Raw genomic sequence first — 19,330 nt, forward strand, 5'->3', positions numbered from 1 at the left:
TCCCTTCTCCCTTTCCTCCGGTGAGCAGGTGCACCACAGCGCCACAGATTTAGTTTCCAAGCTTTGAATATTGATGAACTGTGCCACCAAAGCTACTTAGATGAGACTTTTTTGACCTTGGCTACAGTAGTTTCTGGACTATAACTCCCAGAATTCCCTAGCTAGCCAGTATGGCTACCATGAGTATTTTGGGAGTTGAAGTCCACATATCTTAAAAATTGCCAAAACAAGAAATAGTGACTTAAACAGTCAGCCAAGCCTTGTCGGGCATCTAAAGGCACTCTGCACCTGAAGAACTGCAGACCTCCTCCCCTCCCCTCCCCTCCCCCGCATCAGGCCTGGGCTGGCAACTGCCTCTGTGGTGGCATTCCGGCCTGTTGGAATGTGTGCCATACTGATGGTGTGTGAATCGGCTGTCGTAGTTCTTCAGCAGTAGTTAAAGGTCGAACAATGGAATGTGTCTGCAACAACTGGACTTACAACCATTTGTTTAATGACTGTTCGAAGTTACAACGGCAGTGAAAAAAGTGATTTAGAACCAATTTTCACACGACCGTCGCGGCATCCCCGTGGCCACATGATTTACATTCGGATGCTTGGCAACCGACTCACATTTAGGATCACCAGGCTCAGGTGATCCCCTTTTTTGCATTTATATCACACACACACACACACACACACACACACACACATTTCTATACCACATGAGGAAAACTTAAATCTCTCCTATTTCATCGCTGAAACTTGCCAAACTATTTATACATTTTTAACCTTCCAAGGTGGGTAAAATTCACCGTTCAGGAAGGCCGATGGGAAGGTTAGACCACCAAGCTGGCTTTGTGGTGAGGGGCACTCCATTCTTTTCCAGAAGCTGGTTACTGTCCGTGAAGGTGAACAATTGGGAACTGATTGTGCCAAAGTTCACAGATTATTTTTTTTACGGTCACTCTTGGGATTGTGGGCAAGACAGCCTGGCGCTGCCCTTCTAACCAGCTGGCTCTTTTCCCCTCTTTTCCAGTCAGCAAACGTGTAGCGAAGCTGCTTTGAAGAGGTTTCTTCCCAAAAGTCACCTGGCTAAGGTGATCATCCAGGACAACGTGAGCGTTCAGCGGATCCAGGAGATTAAGGTACGGTTCTGAAACCTCTTGCATGAATTCTGGCAGGTTCAGGAACGGGAGCATACCAGAAATACAGGTAAGCGCTGATTAGCAAAATGGAGCCTCCACGGGATGTCAAAACTCCAGGGATAAATGGGGTACATCTCTTCATGACCACCAGTGCTGAATGAATTCTGCTGGAAATTAGGTAGGGAAATTTTGAGTGGACTTGACTCTGCTCTCATGCTTTTAACTTTGAGCATTGCTCCCGGAAGCTGGGCTCACGAGAGCAGCTGAGTACGTATGCTAATCTGCACATGCGGAACATATGCATGCCCTGCCATACCAACTGACACACAGACATAAGCTGTGGTTTGTTTTTGCCCGTTTTAAGTTATGGAGTACGTCACAAAACTTTGGGCTCCCAAACACCACGGCTAAGATTTGGGCTACCTTATTCGAACTGCAAAAATCCGAGCAACATCTGGAAGCAATGCTTCGCAAGCTTAAGATGGGTGGACTTCAACTCCCAGAATTCCATGCTGACTGGGGAATTCTGGGAGTTGAAGTTTACCCCTTTTTAAGGTGTCCAAGCGTGTAAAACACTGCCTGGGAGGTTAGAAAAGATTTGTAACTGCTTTGTTAACAGTGGCCTGGAGTTTTGAAAACTAAACAACCCCCCCTGAATGTGTGAATCCAAACGATTGTGTATCTGGACTGATTTGCCGGCTTCTGCTTTCCTGCCCTGGCTTCCTTTGCTGATTGATTATTATTATTATTTTCTAGGCCCAGCAAATCGAAGGTAGGAAAAAGAAGGCGGAGAATCTGTTTGATCAAATGAAAAGGAGATTTCTCCAGAACCAAGAGAAAAAAACCTTCCGTTGGAAGAAAGAATATAGCTATTACCAGAAGATGTTGGAAGAGCTTGATCAGCGGAACTTGTTGCGAAAATTAGGATCAACGTTTACGACGACGGAAAGTCGTCAGTCCGCTTCTACACCCGGGGAGAAACCCGTGGCCACCTCAAGCCGACTCAGATAACTGGAATCACGCTGGGGAAATGGCGTTCACGGGGTCATTTCATCAGAATAAAACCACGTTGAAAACTAGATCCAGTGACTTGGTTTTCTTAACCAAAAAAAAAAAAGCCTTAAAGCCAGGCCAGCCAGGCTAAATAGCTCTGTCATCCCAGGGTAACAGAATAATAATTAGAAGGAACCTTGGGGGTATATCCATCAGAATAGAACTGGAAGGGATCTCGGAGGTCTTCTAGTCCAACCCCCTGCTCAGGGAAGAAACCCCATACCATTTCAGAGAAATGGCTGTCCAATCTCTTCCTAAAAACTTCCAATATTGGAGCATTCACAACATCTGGAGGCAGGTGGTTCTACTGATTGATTGTTCTCACTGTCAGGGAATTTCTCTCTATTTCTCTCCTCGATGAGTTTCCATCCGTTGCTTCTTGTCCTGCGTTCGGGTGCTTTGGAGAGTAGCTTGACTCCCTCTTCTTTGTGGCAACCCCTCAAATACTGGAAGACTACTCTCACGTCCCCCCCTGGTCTTTCTTTTCATTAGACTGGCTATCCCCAATTCCTGCGACCGTTCTTCCTACGTTTTAGCCCTTTGCTGCTCTTCTCTGCACTCTTTAGCCTCAGCATCTTTTTTACATTGTGATGATGACCAAAAACTGGACGCAGTATTCCACTTGCAGTAATGTTGGGAAGTTTAATCAGCCGGACCCAGAGGGCACATACCTTCCTGAGGGCAGGAGATGGGCAGAAAAATTGGAGATAAGCGGTATCTCTGCCTGCCAGGCCCTGTGCTTAGAAGAGGAGAACCAGCATCTTGCAAGGCACTCAAAACCGGCCGGCCAGCAACGCAGCCAGTCAATCAGCGGGATCAAAAGTGGGGTGCCCCACGCAGCGTCCACCCCACCACATTCAGAGCCAGCTGCAGCTTCTGGATGGTCTTCAAGGTCAGCCCCACGAAAAAGCCGCTCAAATACACAGGCGGTCCTCGTTGAGCGACGACAACCAGGACCGGCAACTGCTGCTTAAAGTAAAGCGGTCACTGAGTGACACCGACCGCTCTTTTCAGCCTGGAAATCGTAAAGTCGCCCTGTTTGGAGAGCCCTGCTTTGGTTGAAAAACTCAAGTGGGGTCAGGTCTGCTTAGTCCTGGGAAGGGAGACCACGAGGAGTCCTGGGAAGGGAGACCACGAGGAGTCCTGGGAAGGGAGACCACGAGGAGATGCCTGCAAGGAGAGATTTGCAGCCCAAAGGTGCTTTTTTCTTTTTTTCTTTTTTCACGAGGCCGCTGGACCTTCTTTTCTCTCCCCGCCCCCTTTGAAGACGTTTCGCTCCTCATCCAAGAAGCTTCTTCAGCTGCCAGGCGCGCCCGCCTTCCTCCAGCGGCCGGACTTCAACTCCCAAGATTCCCGCAACGGCCCGGCTGGCTGAGGGGACGCCGGGAGTTGGAGTCCGCCCGGGCTGAAAGCGGACTCCAGCGGCGGAGGGGAGAGGAGGAGGAGGAGGGGGAGGGGGCGTGTCCTGGGTCACGTGCCTCCCCCCAGCCCCCCCCCCCCAGCCCTGGCGACGGCGCCGAGCGCGGGCGGCGGGCGCGGGCGGGGCGCGGCGGGGGCGCCGATGGGCAGGGCGCTCGCTCCGCTGTGCAACGCCGGCGCCCGCGGGCTGGTCTGGCTGCCCTGCCTGGCCTGCAAGCCGCCGCCACCATGAGCCTGGCCGGGGAGAGCTGCCCCGCCGCCGCGGCGGACACCTACAAGGGCTGGCTCTTCAAGTGGACCAACTACCTGAAGGGCTACCAGCGCCGCTGGTTCGTGCTCAGCAACGGGCTGCTCAGCTACTACAGGTACACCCGCGCCCATGCTCCCCCGCCGCTGCCAGGGCTGCCCTCCCGGCTTGGGGGGCCCGTGCGCAGCTCCCTGGCTGACTTGGGGGTGTTTGGACTTCTGCTCCCATCGTCCCCTCCCAGGGTGCTGGCTTCAGCTCCTGTGGTCCCAGCTTGGCAGACTTTTGCTCCCATCGTCCCCTCCCAGGGTGCTGGCCTCAGCTGCCGTGGTCCCAGCTTGGCAGACTTCTGCTCCCATCGTCCCCTCCCAGGGTGCTGGCCTCAGCTCCCGTGGTCCCAGCTTGGCAGACTTCTGCTCCCATCGTCCCCTCCCAGGGTGCTGGCCTCAGCTCCCGTGGTCCCAGCTTGGCAGACTTCTGCTCCCATCGTCCCCTCCCAGGGTGCTGGCCTCAGCTCCCGTGGTCCCAGCTTGGCAGACTTCTGCTCCCATCGTCCCCTCCCAGGGTGCTGGCTTCAGCTCCCGTGGTCCCAGCTTGGCAGACTTCTGCTCCCATCGTCCCCTCAGTGTGGACGGGGCACCCGAGAGGGCTTGGACTACAGGTCCCATCCTCGCTGCACTTGGCAGGTATGGGGGACATCTCCCATCATCCACAGCTAGCCTAGGGAGGCTGTTCTCCGCTTCAGATGGGCTGGATTCCAGGGCTCCGTCCCCTTCCTGCCTGTTTTCCTGCTGCAACACTGGGGCATCCAGAGCCTGCGTGCCAGATCACCCCCAGTGCCACAAGTCTTGGACTACAAATCCTACCGTTCCCCAGCCTACCTTTCTGGTCTGCAATTCCACCAACCATAAAACTGCAGTTCCCATCATCCTTAACCCCATAGTTAGGTAGAGCATCTGGATGCTGGGGAACAATTGGCGGTACAATTGGGAAATGATGGGAACTGTAGTCCAAAGCGCACCCTAATCAGTAGCTGAAGGATGTTTGGGGTGCTGGAATACTACGGAGATTGCGGTAAAGTTGGTCTTGCTCTGCTGCAAAGCATATTACGGTAGCTGCCCTCCATTGTAATGCATTGAAAGCTTCCAAATATTTATTTACTTGGAGCTGCACTCTTTCTGTTCCGGTGACATAAATTCCTCCTCTCCCCCCCCCAAGCCTCCCCGTTGTCTCTAACCCCTAGCAAGGGGGTTTTTCCCCCAAGGAGGCTTTTGTCTACGTATCTTGTAGGTAGTTTTGTACCCCTACATATTGTCTGGTACTCAGTTCCTCTAGCAAGGCCTGTGTGTGCAGATGGATGCGATGGGCGAAGTTCCTTGGTGGATCCAGTTTATTAGCTGTGGTGGCCTTGACAGTGTCCCAGCTGCTGTGAGTGCCAAGGGCACTTAAGAACGGCGGCACATGAAATATTTAGATTTAGATTTTATTAGATTTATATAACGCCCTTTCCCGAAGGACTCAGGGCGGTTTACAGGGCATTTTAAAATCACATCAATATAAAATACAAAGTTAAAAGAGAATTAAAAGATTAAATTATCCCTGAAAATAAAACCCCAGTTAAAATTCTCAGCCTGGGTCAGAGAGCTCAAAGAGCCAAGTCTTCAGGTCCCGGCGGAATGAGCGTAGGTCAGGGGCAGTCCTGAGCTCTACGGGCAGCTGGTTCCAGAGGGCAGGCGCACCCACAGAAAAGGCCCTCTCCCTGGGTGTTATCCGCCGGCAATCTTTTACCGGCGGCACCCTGAGAAGACCCTGTGCGAGCGCACTGGACGAAGGGAACTTGATGCTGGCAGCAGGTGTTCCCTCAAATATCCCGGACCCAAGCCATATATGTATGTATGTATATGTATGCCCTACGTGTTGTACTCTTTAACGGTCTGAAATACCAGTTGCTGGAAGACAGGAACGCAAAGGGAGCAAGCATTTTGTCTTCTGTCCCAAATCCAGTCGGGCTTAAAAGCGCCCTTGTTTGGCTCCGACGCTTGGTGTCTCTGGCTTAAGGTTTGAAGGAATCAAGGAAAGAGAGAGAAAGAAGAACTGGTTGGGGGTCAAGTTTGACTTGAAGGCATTACAAAAAAACAAACAAACATTTAAGACTTTACCAGGCAACTTTCCTACCTGTGAGTGGAGTTAATAGATTTTTTTTTGAAAATAAATAAAACATTTCTTACAGTTGTGTAAACTTATAAATCATAGGGCCGAAGGAACATTTCCCCCCCCCCACTTCAGGATAAAACAGGGCTTTGGATCCATTAATGAAAAAATTAAATAAAAATACAGAACATCTTGCAAGCTTTCCGCGCTCCAGGATGATATAACTAGTGTTTGACACGCGTATAATCTGGTTGGAATTCCTAGGAAGGAAATGAAAATTAAATTGCGCTCCTGTAAAAAAATCTTTTCTAATTTAATATTTTCTCGGGGTCTTTTACAGTAGTCTTGGGGACATCAAAGCAGCTTAGAAAACAGAACAGAAAAATTTGCATTCTGCAATTGTCTGATCTTGTTCCCCTGGGACTTCTAAAAACATCTTTCCATGGGTCTGTGTTAATGAGTTGAACCAACTCTTTCTGGTTTGGGACTTTTTAAAAGGCACTGTGTTTTTTGAGTCCAGTCTGTTATTTCTCTCTCGGGAATAAATCCTTGAGAGGTTGGCTACAGTTGGCTGGCTGTTAAATTGGTTTTGCCCATCTTCACATAGTTGAATTTGTGGAGCGGCAAAATTTAAAAAAAAAGAGTACAGCAAATAATGAAAAAAACATCACAATAAAAAAAACATAAAAAGCAGGAAAACTGTTAAAAGATTGAAACAGCAGGAGAGCAGATTCCTGACAAAGGACAAATTTGCTGGAAAGCAGCATTTTAAAATGTTGCAAAAGTGTCCTTTTCTTTTGCTTGCATAATGCAAAGCAAAAAGCTTACATACCCACAAAATGGAAATGTTCTTAATCACGTGCTTCATAGGAGAAATATGTTTCTAAGCTCTTTCTGTTGTGGTTTGCTCCATTTCTGCACGTGATTTGGCTAATTTGAATTCCTATTCGTTTTTGTTTTTTTTGCCCCGTCAGAAAGCTTGATCGTTAATACTAATGGGACCCGACTGCTCCGGCCTTATTTTGTAGCTTCGTTCTAAAATGCGCACACGATCCCTTTTATGTAATCAAGTGCATTAGCAAAATAAGGTCTCCTTGCCTTTGTGAGTGCGAAAACTGTCAGCGTTCAGTTCCCAGTGTCAGGGGCACAGAAAGATATTGCAAACCTATGCTACTAAATAATTAAAGTCCTTACTTTCCAGCCGTCAGAGGTTTGCATCCTGCCAGAGTTGTCGAAAAAGCTAATTAATCTTATTCAAGTTCCCATTTTGTTTTTAACCATTTAACCCACTCTTTGGCGAGTTTATAGGCAAGTATGGGAGCCATGCTGGCGCAGTGGCTAGAATGCAGAATTGCAGGCTAATTCTGCCGACTGCCAGCAGTTTGATCTTGACCGGCTCAAGGTTTACTCAGCCTTCTCTCCTTCCAGGGTTGATAAATTGAAGACCCGGATTGTTGGGGGCAATGTACTGACTCTGTAAACCCCTTAGAGAGGGCTGTAAAGGACTGTGAAGTGGTATATAAGCCTATTGCTAATCATTCAGGACTGCCTGTAGAACATCTGGCACTTATAGAAACAGGTATTTGAAGGAGTAATAAAGGAGAATATTTGTAGCTCAAGGTTGACATGAGTGTGGGCATTTTTAATTTGCAGGGCATTTTTAATTTCTGTCTGGGGCACAGAAGCATTGTGGGAAATAAAGATGATGGAGGTGCTCAGCTTTGCAACAAGGCTGCTTCTCCGCTGATTTTTTTAGAAAGAGAAGGCCTGAGAGATGAACAAAAGAGGCTTTGACTGCTTCCGGTCACTTTAATGCTCCATTGTGAGTGAGTTGTGAATGCCGTTGTCAGCAAAGCTTGGTTCTTTTCTCCATCTCAAATGCATGTTTAAGACGGCTGATGCCTCCTCCTCCTCCTCCTCCTCTTGATAGCAAATTTAACTTGATGCATTTTGGAAAGACCCTAATTAAATCATGTGAGCTTTTTTTTAAAAAAAATTAACTGCAAAAAGCTCTCTTCAGGCTGTCTGTTGATTCACGGGCCATGTCCATAAAACATTTTAAACTGGATTGTGGTTTGTATGGTTTTTAGCTTAACGTAGGTTTCTTCCTAGAATCAGCCATAAAGTCCCTCAGTCGCCCTGGGATCGTCCCCCGCTTGTAGACGACAGAAGGAAATTGATTTTATAGCAGTTTGAGGAGTGATTTTTTTTGCCCCGGCCTCCCATGCCTTGCAGAAATAGGATAATGAAGCAAGCAGCAGGAGACCTTCCACCCAAAGACCTCAGTTATAGGGAATATTGCAAAACTGGCCTTCAAGAACAGCCAGGATTGACTTAAAGCTCTTTCTTATTGGAAAAATTTAAACGGAGAGATATTTTTTTCTAGCACAGGCAGCTGCTAATTGGAGGAAGCCAAATTGAAATCCTACTACTTGGGGAGATGCTGAAATCCCATTAAATTTGCCCAGACATCCTACTTGATCATTAAACCCTTTGCAGCAAGGAGAGGAGAGATGGGAAGGGACTCACGCAGAGCCAACAAATAAGAACCATCTTTTCTCAACTTTGGCAACTTTTAAGAATTGGACTGCAAGCCCCAGAATGGCCTTATGGTCATCTGAGGGATTCTGGGAATTGAAGTCCACATATCTTCTAGTTGCCAAGGTTGAAACACTGGGCTAACAGCCTCTGATGGGTAGATCTAGCATCTGTAGTGAGTGACAAGCGAGCCTGCCTTTGTCCATCAAAGCATATTGTTAACTGTTCTGGCTGGAAACATAAGGCTTAACCAATACAGGTAATCCTCAGCACGCAACAGCTCATTTTGTGACTGTTGAAAGTTACAACAGCTTCTGGCCATTTTTCAGACTTATGACCTTTGCGGCATCCCCAGGGTCACGTGATCCCCTTTTGCAACCACCTGACAAGCAGAGTCCATGGAGAAGACCGATTCCACTTAGCGACCAAGTTACTAACTCATCAATTGCTGGGATTCCCTTAACTGTGACAGGAAAGGTCGTAGAATGGGGGCAAAAGTCACTTAACAAATGTCTCCCTTAACAACAGAAATTTGGGGCTCAATTGTTGTCGTAAGTCAAGGCCTACCTGTATTACTCTGAGGCATAAAAAACATTTCGGCAGGAAATATTTAAATCTCCTCTCTGAGCATCTGTGAGTCTGGAAAGATTTAAAGGGAAAAAAAACAGCAACGCTCCACAGTTCCCAAAGAGACAACGTAGGAGTTCGCCACGAAAACAAACCAGCATTTGAGGAGTCCCATTTCTGGATCCCAAATCTTGGGAAAAAGATTTTCCCCGTGCAATATTGCCCCCCCCCCACAAAGGCTGCAAAAAGTATAATTGGGAGAGTTGTATCTTGCAATATTAACTGCCGGAAAGTTTTTCTTACTCTTTCTTTGATACTTTTGCAGGACTCAAGCGGAAATGGCCCACACCTGCCGGGGAACCATCAACCTGTCCATGGCTCACATTGACACGGAGGATTCTTGCAATATTCTTCTTTCCAACGGGGGAAGGACCTACCACTTGAAAGCCAGCTCGGAAGTGGAACGGCAGCGCTGGGTCACAGCCCTGGAGCTGGCTAAGGCCAGGGCTATCCGAATCAGGAGCAACCAGTCAGGTAGATGCGCGTGCATGCATGCGGGGAGGGGGCGGGGCTGTAAGCCTTCTGGCAAGCTCAGGTCCTGCTAGTGTGGCTAGTCCTCAACTCGGAACCGTAGTTAGTGACCTTTCAAAGTCACAACGCCGCCTTATAAGCAGGACGGGTTCTATAAGCGCGTGGTTGGATTTGCAGTTTCTTGGGGCCAGGATTTTAAAGAATATAATATATATAAAAATGTCCTGAGTAGATCCCATGGCGATTGTTTGTCTTTGTGTAGCGTAAATCAAAATCTGGGTAGGCACAGGGTGGCGCTGTTGTGTTTCTGTTTGTGGAAATAGAAAGGCATGCGTGTTTTAATACTTTTGTCTGCCCATGCCATAATTTCTGGCGGCTCCTGTTCTGAGCCATTTTAATTTCTGGGAGTTGGAGGGGTGGAGGGGGGGGAATTGTTTCATCAGAAGGGTCAAAAGCACATTAAGTCATTAGAATGCATGAAAGTTGATAAAGAAAAGGCTGAGGGCTTTAGTTTCACCTCTCCAAGACAGATTCTGTACGAGAATGCCCGTTAGTTGTCTCTTTAGCTTCTTGTTAGCTATGAAAAAGTCAATCAATCAATAAGTCAGTCAGTCAGAATAGAGCTGAAGGACCTCAGAGGTCTTCTAGTCCAACCCCCTGCTCAATCAGGAGACCCTATACAATTTGAGACAAATGGCTGTCCAGACTCTTCTTAAAAACCTCCGTTGATGGAGCGCCCACAACTTCTGACTACAAGCTGTTCCACTAGTTAATTGTTCTCATTATTTAGGGACTTCCTCCTTAATTCCAGGTTGCTTCTCTCCTTGATTAGTTTCCACCCGTTGTTTCTTGTCCTGCCTTCAGGCGCTTTGGAGAATAGCTTGACCCCCCTCTTCTTTGTGGTAGCCCCTCAAATACTGGAAGACTGCTATCATGTCACCCCTGCTCCTCTTTTTCTCGACACATTACCTGCAACTGTCCTTCATATGTTTTTGTCTCCAGGCCTTTAAATCATCTTAGTTGCTCGTCTTTGCACTTTTTCCGAAGTCTCAACATCTTCCACTACAAGCTACACACACACACACACACACACACACACACAAAACAAACAAACACATCTAGTGTCATCCCTCCCCAGTAAACCCAACAGCAAACAGAACTGTATTCTAAGGCTACATTAACAGAATCTTGCAAGTCTGGAAGTATAAATTTCCACCAACTCTTTTTAACATCTGATCAATTAGGGTGGGTCCTTCCTAAGGTCTTCCTCTTCCCATTAATCATTGGGGGTTTCTCTCTCTCTCTCTCTCTTGCCTGATTGTTTCCTGGGCACCGTTTCTTCCCCTCATCCCCAAAGACCATTCTCACATTACTTTACTGTACGCCTAAGATTCTTCCCTCCAATTTTATTTATTTTATTTATTTTATTTTATTACATTTCTATACCGCCCTTTCCCGGAGGACTCAGGGCGGTTTACAGGGTAATTAAAAACCAAAAATACAAAAGTTAAAAACCAAGTTTAAAAAAGATTAAATTTATCCCTGTATAATAAAACCCCCAATTAAAATAAATTAATCCTCAGCCTGGGCCAGAGAGCTCGAAGAGCCAGGTCTTCAGGCCCCGGCGGAATGAACGGAGGTTGGGGGCAGTCCTCAGCTCCACTGGCAACTGGTTCCAAAGGGCGGGCGCCCCCACTGAGAAGGCCCTATCCCTGGGTGTTACCCGCCGGCAATCTCTTACCGATGGCACCCTGAGAAGACCCTCCCTGTGGGAGCGCACTGGACGAAGGGAACTTGATGCCGGCAGCAGGTGTTCCCTCAGATATCCCGGACCCAACCCATAACAACGGCCTTGCGAGGTGGGCTGGAGTAAGAATGCCCACGGTCACCCAATCGGCTTTCGCGCCTAAGGTGGGATTAGCACTCGCTTTTCCCTCTCGCCTTCAGTAAAATTATTTTTTGGGAAAGCCTCATTTGCAAATTCCAGCTCTGGGCATCTCAAGCGGGTTTTGCAGCCTTTTCATTTCTTTCTCCCTCTGGGAAGCCCGTTAAAAGACCTTGCAGTTGTTGGTTCTGGGAGCCCTGCTGAGCCGAGGCGGTTGAAATTTGTTTAATGCGCATCGTTGTTCCTTGATCAAGAAGCCATCCCTAAGAGGAGTGCAGAAAGCGGGATGCCCCGCTGAGCAGCAGCAGCAGGGAAGACGCTAATAAAAACTGTCACACGCAGGCAAAACCTTGGGTGGTCCCTCCTGGGTGTCTGTCTCCTTCCCCAGCCAGGCTGGCTTTGCCGAGTTCACCGTCCTTGATGTGGCTTGCTGGTTCTTGTCTTAGCAGACCTGTACAAAAGGAGACTAGTTGACAAGACACGGAAGATAAATAGCTTCCCACAGTGTGCGAAACCCAGACCAAAAGAATCTCTTAAGAGCACGCCCAACACTGACGGGCAAGCCACCAGAATATAAACTCCTTACTAGCCCTGATGATGTTGCCTAGTTTGGGTAACGACACATCTGCAAGAAAACGAGCAAGGTCAGGAGCCCTCATTTCAATCCTGAGCTGCAAATTATTCTCCTTTATTGGTACCAGACCAAACAGGCCTCATTCCTTGGTTTAACTGTAATGTCTGAACTGAGTTTCTGGCAGTTACCTTAACAAGGGCAAAAACATAGGATGTGGTTTTAAATGTATTTTAAGAGGGGAGGTGGGCTGTTATTTCCATTCTGTGGCATTATTACTCTGATGGCCTATATGGCTTTGATGTGCTAATGAGATGAAACAGCAGTGGGATATATATATATATTTCAGACATGTTTCTTAAAAAAAAAAGTCTAGCTCTTTAAATCTTTTTAAAGAAGCACGCCCGGATTTTCTTCCTTTTCGATTCTCACGCAGATTTGATCAAAACAGTCTGATGATGCCTGATGCAGCCATAAAGGCTTCTTCCTTTTAATAAAATTTGTTAGTCAAAAAAAGCTGCTACTGACCTCTTTAGTTTTTTTTTTCTATTAATCTTCTCTTACAGTCACTCAGGCTTGTTGATTTGTGTGTGTGTGTGTGTGTGTACACACACACAAAAATTGGCGATTTTTAATAAAAAGCATTAACCTAATTCTAAAGTAGCAAACGGTAAAATGTAATACTGTTCATTCTGTGACTTTTTACTTATTCTGGGTGATATTGGGCACAGGTGAAGCTGAAAAAGGCAAGCATTTTATCCTGTACTTGCTTAAATTGAATAGCCAGCTATGTTTCTTAGGTAACCCCCCCCCCATATGATGTGGCTATTAAGAACAATAGATATTTTGGTAATAATTAATAAATTGCTGTCCGATAGAGGTCAGATTCTGCTCCCATTTGCTAACTCAAGCATGTTGCTTGCTGATCAAAGAGCTGAATGGCAGACTGCCGTTAGATCTCAACCCCAGGGATTCTCCTGAGCACAATCTCTCCGAACGGTTCTTTGAAAAGGCAGGAGGCAGGTGAGAAAATGAAGGTTTTTCGATTCCGTGTCTGCTTGCGTTTATTTTAGTTTTATACGTATGCTGATAATGGACAAAGTAATGAGATTTTTAAAAAAACCACATATATAACGTATCAGTAACCTAGCTATGACGATGAGTTCAAGAAACTGCGATGCAAATGCAACCACACCCAGTTTCCTATGCTGGTCTATCGACTGTATGCAAGATTGGATTCTATGCTTCTCTGCTTTCTTTGCAGGTTTTCATTGAAGCAGTTGATTTGATTAATTAGTAATAATACAGATGGAACCATTATGCTAACTAGGTGGCTTAGGTGAGGGGTTTTTCCCCCCCTGTTTTTGGGGTGGGTGGGTGGGTGGGACAGAGTATTGGATCCCATTTAATAAAATTTGCTGCTGGAGCCCAAACGGTTGAAGCTGCCTTTTAAGGATTTAACGTGGTTGCAAAATCATTTAAAAAAATAATAATCGTATGTCACCCACCCCTCCTCGTGGGGGGGAAAAATACCCAACCTTTTGTGGCCTAATGAAGGTTGCCCTTAGAGGAGGTCTTATTGAGATATTTGTAAACGAGAGAATGCAGATAGACACGCCAGCTTAAGGGTTAACTACACTTTGTAACATCTATCCGGATATTGGCGATTGTGGGGACAATTAAGCCATAATAATAAATAATAATAATAATAAAGGGCGGTATATAAATTCAATAAAATAAAATTAATAATAATAATCATCATCATCATCATCATCATCATCATCATCATCATCATCATCATCCCACTGAAGAGACGGTCCGGTCAGTTCCTTCGCTGGGTGGGTCGGAGGAGCTGGGTGGTTTTAAGGACGTGGCCGCCGAGTCGTCAGCCCCGTGGGGCGCTCCGGGGATCGCGCGTGGCTCTTCCACGGAGAGCAGGTGTGTGTGGGGGGGGGAGTGGCAGCGGAGCCCCGCTGGGAAGTCGCCCGGGCACTGCGCCTGGCCGCTGTCCAGGGTGCTGATCGGCTGGCCGGCCCGGGCCGCTTCGCCCGCGCTGCTGCTGCTGCTGCTCTCCCGAGCCAGCGGATTCGAACCGGAGCCGCCTTTTCACCTGGATTTGTCAGCCCGCTGAAGGCATTCCAGGAGGAGGAGGAAGAGGAGGAGGAGGAGGAGGAGGAGGAGGAGGAGGAGGAGACCTGTAACTCCAGGTTGTGTTTGGGAGTGTGCGAAGCGTTGCCCTTTTTGTCACTGGCCACCGAGGCAGGAATGCTGTGGTGAGTAGGGGGGCTGGTGGTGCTTGGCAAAGCTTCTCCCAGAACAAAAGAGAGTGGGATTTTTCCCACTGCTGGTTCCCTCCCCGCCCCTTCTTTGCCCCTCCTCATTCTGCTTCCGAAGCGGAGCACACGGACAAGGGCACCCATCTGTTGGGCACAGAGGGGTGGGTGGGGGTGGGTCAGCTCAGCTTTGACCCGCCTGGGAAAGGGATGAGAGTCAGCAGAAATGCAGCTCCCTCGTTCTTTCGTTCTTTCTTCCTCCCTCGCCCCCCCTTCTTGGACTTTTGCATTCCAGGCTTAAGCTCACCGCCTCTCTCATCGCGGTCACCCCCTCCTGGGTGCTTTTTTGCCACACCGTGCAAACAACACAGCTGGAATAAAGTGGAGAGGCGTGTGGGGGGTGGGGGGAGAGGGCTAATGATTTTTTATGAGTCCTGGCTGCTTTGAGATTCTTTCATTCAAAGACATTATTTTAAACATGGAAGCAGCTCTGACTGCTCAGATCAGGGTGGGGCTGTGCAAAGTTTGGCTTCCCGAGATCCGAGGCGAAGGGGATGCATAAGATGCACATCGCTTGAGAGACCCTCATCTCTCTCCCCCTTCCCACCCAGGGGATGTCGACTCCCCCCCTGCTGCCTCCCTGCTCAGCCTGGGCTGTGCCTCTGAGTAAGCATTTACTCCCTGCCTATCAGGGAGGCAGGGCTGCGCTAGAGCTGCCCCCTAGCCCCCACCCCTCCGCCACCCCCCCATCCTGCCAGCTCTCCATGGGGGAGATGTGCCTTAACCTTATGGGCCACCTCTGCTTACGGCCCCATCACAGCGAGGTCTCCATCACCTGGCAAGGTCAGAAGCTTGGGAGGATGGCTGGGGGGGCTGGGCTGGGGGGGGCTGGGCTGGTGGGTCAGAGGAACTGGCTACAAAAGCTTTCCGAAAGGAACAAAAAAAGCAGGTGGGGAGGGAGAAGCCCCCCCCCCCCGCTGGGCTGTCAAGAAAGAATCCTTCACAGCTTGTGTAGCTCTTGTCCCTGGATGCCCTTTCCTTTAAGATGAGATGGCTTTAAAAGCCGCCCTTGAAATCCTACAGCTCAGGATCAATGCCCAGAGGTCAGACTTTCCTGGAGAAGGAAGGCGTGCAAAGCAGGGGCAATCTGGAATTAGTTAGCTCCAAGAGCCGGAAACGATATTGCTCTCTCTTCCCACGGCTGTAATTGTCAAACTGTTTCTTGGACCTCCTGAAAAGAAAAGAGGCAATTTTCATCTGGCTGGCCTTTCATTTTGCTGGAGCCTGGACGGTATATGTGTGTGTGCGCGCGTGTGTGCACTTGTACGTGGGACAAAAGCATGCCTTTGGGAAGCCAACAAGTACGACTGATGTGATGGGCAGAATCGGAAAAACAGAGACACAAACTCTTCTTCCGCCCAGTGACTGGGGAAAAAAGGGTGAAATACAGTGTTACGTCAGGGTAATGTGAGGGAGGGTGCTTACACTATTTTTAATTTATTTCAGGATGTTTGTGATCGGAGTTGGGAGTTGGGTATTTGGAGAAGTGGCAGTGGCACCGTAGATTTTTATGGCTGTCGGTCTTTCCCAAATAATGTGATTTTTGCTCTTGTTACAGGGGAATAATAATAATAATAATAATAATAATAATAATAATAATAATAATAATAATAATAATAATAATAATAATAATAATAATAATAATAATACGTTGGAAGGGACCTTGGAGGTCATCTAGTCCAACCCCCTGCTAAGGCAGGAAACCTTATACCATTTCAGACAAATGGCTGTCCAGGGTGTGTGATGTTTTCCCCCACCACCACCACTATTAACTCCAGCAGTTTCTAAAAGTTAAAATAAACAAGGCTTGGGAAGTGAGTTTTGCCGGGAAGAAACCCTTTTCTGTAAATGTAATTCACGGGTTTTGTTTCCCATTTTCCATTTCCGGGCATACCGGAGGCCATTTGCTGGTTGCCCCTTGAGAAATATCGGTTCTCTTCTGCTGCTGTTTTCAAGAGATTAATGGATACAAGAAACTAGCAAAATGACTGTACATCCCCGCATACAAATGGAACTTGATGTTATTTCTGAAAACTAAAGACACTTGTGATCTTCTAAATTTCTTTCTTCTTTTTTTTAAACTACAGTGAGGTTCTTTGAAACATTGTTTTGGGGATTTGAAGCAAGGTGTTCCATAGTTTTTGAAAGTCCCCCCCCCAGTTTACATCACTATGAAATACTGATGGCTTTGCATGCGTCTGTCGTGTATTTAGGAGTGTTGAGATTTAGAGAAAGAAAATCTTTCAATATTTAAAACAATTTAAGACTGATGTTATTTGCTTGCAAGAAACACATATTAGAGCTATGGATCAAAAGTACTTATTGAACTCTAGATTGGGTACACAATTTATTGCCTCTGCAATGAATAAGAAGAAGTGGTTATTTATGTCAAGAATACTATGACAGCGGAGTTAATAGAAGCAGATAAACAAGGAAGATATGTTATAATAGATTTGCTGATTGAGATTTATCTGGACCAGTCAAAATACATGGCTTTCCTTCTTCCTTCTGCTTCTGGCGCCTGACTGCTTTTTTTCCTTAGCAAATGTAATGTCTGCGTGAAACTGGTGGGAGATGAGGCCTAATGAATGTAAGTAAAAATGTAGAAAGATAAAGGCAATAATTGAACATAATATTGGGTGGTGATATTCTTTTTGCTTATATCACTTGCTGCGGCAGAACCATGGGGTGCTACGGCTATTTGATTTCTGTTAATATTAAGCAAAGCTGTGAAGTTACCCTAGGCTCCATGTGGCTGTGCTTTTATTAGTATTTATTAATAACGAACATACATATTGATGATTTTATAATTAGTTCCTGAATGAGCCCCAGATGACTGTAGGGAGAGGAATGCGAGATTCTTTCATTAGGTTTCCCCCCTCTGCTTCCTTCATTCCTTCCCTGCAGACTTGGGAACAGACTAAGTTGTGTTCCTGAGAGAACACAAAGCTTTCTGTTAAAGAGGCTGAGAAACTCACTTTGAAGTTTGCAGAGTGTTGTTTGTGTGTTCCTGTTCCTCTTTTCGCTTTGGTCCCACTGTTCTCTAAAACCAAAGAGCTGGAAAGTTAAAAACTCAGAGGCGAACCAGTTGGGCGTCTTGTGAAGTTCTTGCAGATGTTTCATTACCAGGCTAGGTAACATCACCGGTGCGTGGGCGAGTAAAGGCCGCTGGCTGTTTATATAGGACTGCTTGTGACCAAAGAGAGCATCAGGCTGAAGAAAAGTACCAGATTTGTGTGTTTTTTTAAAATCAGCCTTCTCCAAAATACAGTATTTTCTCGCGCGCCCTTAAAATCAGTGAACCTTTGGTAGACTTCCTCTGCCTTGTTTCCGTTTTCTCCCATCACAACCACGTTGTGTGCATCTTGAAAAGCAAGCAGGGCCCAAGTGGGACCCCTCTGTACAGATAGTCCTGCATTTACAACAGTCCACGTAAGCGACCGTTTGAGGTTTCAACGGCACTGGGCGGAAAAGGGACTTACGACCTTTTTTTCACACTTACGACCAGGGTAACCTCCTCAGGGTCACGTGATCAAAATTCGGACGCTTGGCGACTGACCCGCCTTTAGGACGGTTTGTGCAGTCTCCCGGGGGAGGGGGGTTTCACGTGATTCCCCTTTGCCACCTTCCGACAAGCCACGTCAACGGGGGAAGCCAGACTGACTTAACAGCCGTGTCACTAACTGAACAGCGGCAGTGATTCCCATAACAACTGTGTCAAGCAAGGTGAGGCAAAACTCACTTAACAAATGTCTCCCTTAGCAACAGAAAACCTGGGCTCACTTGTGGCCGTAAGCCGAGGACTCTCCATAATACCTTGCCTTTCTACTTTCTCTCAAGGTAAAATCAGGGCGAAAGCTTGCCCCATGGAGGCATTGGCCGTTGTGGAGGTGCAAACTCTAGCATTTCTCCTAAAAGAAGAAAGAGCAGGTGGAAAAAAGGCCTCCTTAAAGTCCCAGGGTGCACATTCTGCCCAGTTAATTCCTTCTTTTTTTCTTTGAGATGACCCGGCCTTCCATTTTCAAGTCCTTTGAAAGCTGCTAAAATCTGGGCAATGCTGTTGGGGGGCCCAGAGGCAAGGAAGGGTTAAAGCTCTGATGCAGAATTTCCTGCACATAAGGATTTAAAGAGACAGGAGCCTGTTCACATCACCTTTCCGGCTAATGCTCTCATCTTGGGCTGCCGGTGGCTTTCCCGACCGAAGCAGCAGCATTAAAGCCACCACACCGAGTAGGCGGTTTCCGTGCCGGTTTTCCTCCCTTGTCGGCGGAGACCCTGCCGGCCTCGCCAGCGCGGAGGGAGTTAAGTGTTGCCTTGTTCACCCCGAAGTGGGGGTTGCCGGGAAAGATCCATGGGGCTCAGCCTTTGGAGAGCTCAACCTAGGTCCAGCATCTGTAATGGGGAAGAAGAAGAACGTGCCCGCAGCATCAGCAGCCCTTTTTGCTGCTAAATGAGGATTTTTCCTCCACATTCCTGCTCTCTGGCTTGCTTTGATTGTCCAAGAGACTCCCAGCCATGTCCCTAGCCTCGGCTTCTGCCAGGGCCCTCCAGCAGCGGGCATGAAGAATAGGAGCTGTTGGGAGACGGGATCGGTCCGCTCCTTCTGCAACTCCGGCTGCCTGAATAAAATTAAGAAGGGTTAGTTGGGCCTTTGTGGATCCTCCCCACAGACGCCGCCTTCGTTTCTCCGGGGTCCCTTCCCCTTCCGGATGGTGCTCGGTGTGTGTGTGTGTGTGTGTGTGTGTGTGTGTGGTGTAGTTCTTGCTGCATGATCAGTTCAGCCCAACGGAGGTGATGCTGGAAAGGCCCTGGGTTGGTTTTCGTTTTTTAAAAACATGCACACGTGATGACGGAGGAGCGTGCCTGGTTGGGAAAGGGGGCATGGCTGCTGGCTTCGTCAGGTGCGGAGAG

At 47.6% G+C, this 19,330-nt stretch overlaps 2 protein-coding genes across 2 annotated transcripts in view; both read left to right on the plus strand.

Moving 5' to 3' along the window:
- SLC35E4 (solute carrier family 35 member E4) overlaps nt 1-1,128 on the plus strand; it is a 10,282-nt gene extending 9,154 nt beyond the window's left edge. The window contains exon 3 of the mRNA XM_081338879.1: nt 1,019-1,128. The gene's annotated coding sequence lies outside the window, so the exon portion shown is untranslated. The remainder of the gene's footprint in view (nt 1-1,018) is intronic.
- A 2,598-nt stretch (nt 1,129-3,726) lies between these two features.
- OSBP2 (oxysterol binding protein 2) overlaps nt 3,727-19,330 on the plus strand; it is a 46,336-nt gene continuing 30,732 nt past the window's right edge. Inside the window, 3 exon segments of the mRNA XM_081338776.1 lie at nt 3,727-3,826; nt 3,829-3,964; nt 9,425-9,633. Of these exon segments, the coding sequence (XP_081194902.1) occupies nt 3,742-3,826; nt 3,829-3,964; nt 9,425-9,633 (430 nt within the window). The 5' untranslated portion in view covers nt 3,727-3,741.

Source organism: Vipera berus (genome assembly GCF_964194415.1).
Source record: "Vipera berus genome assembly, chromosome: 14".
Taxonomy (NCBI): Eukaryota; Metazoa; Chordata; class Lepidosauria; order Squamata; family Viperidae; genus Vipera; species Vipera berus.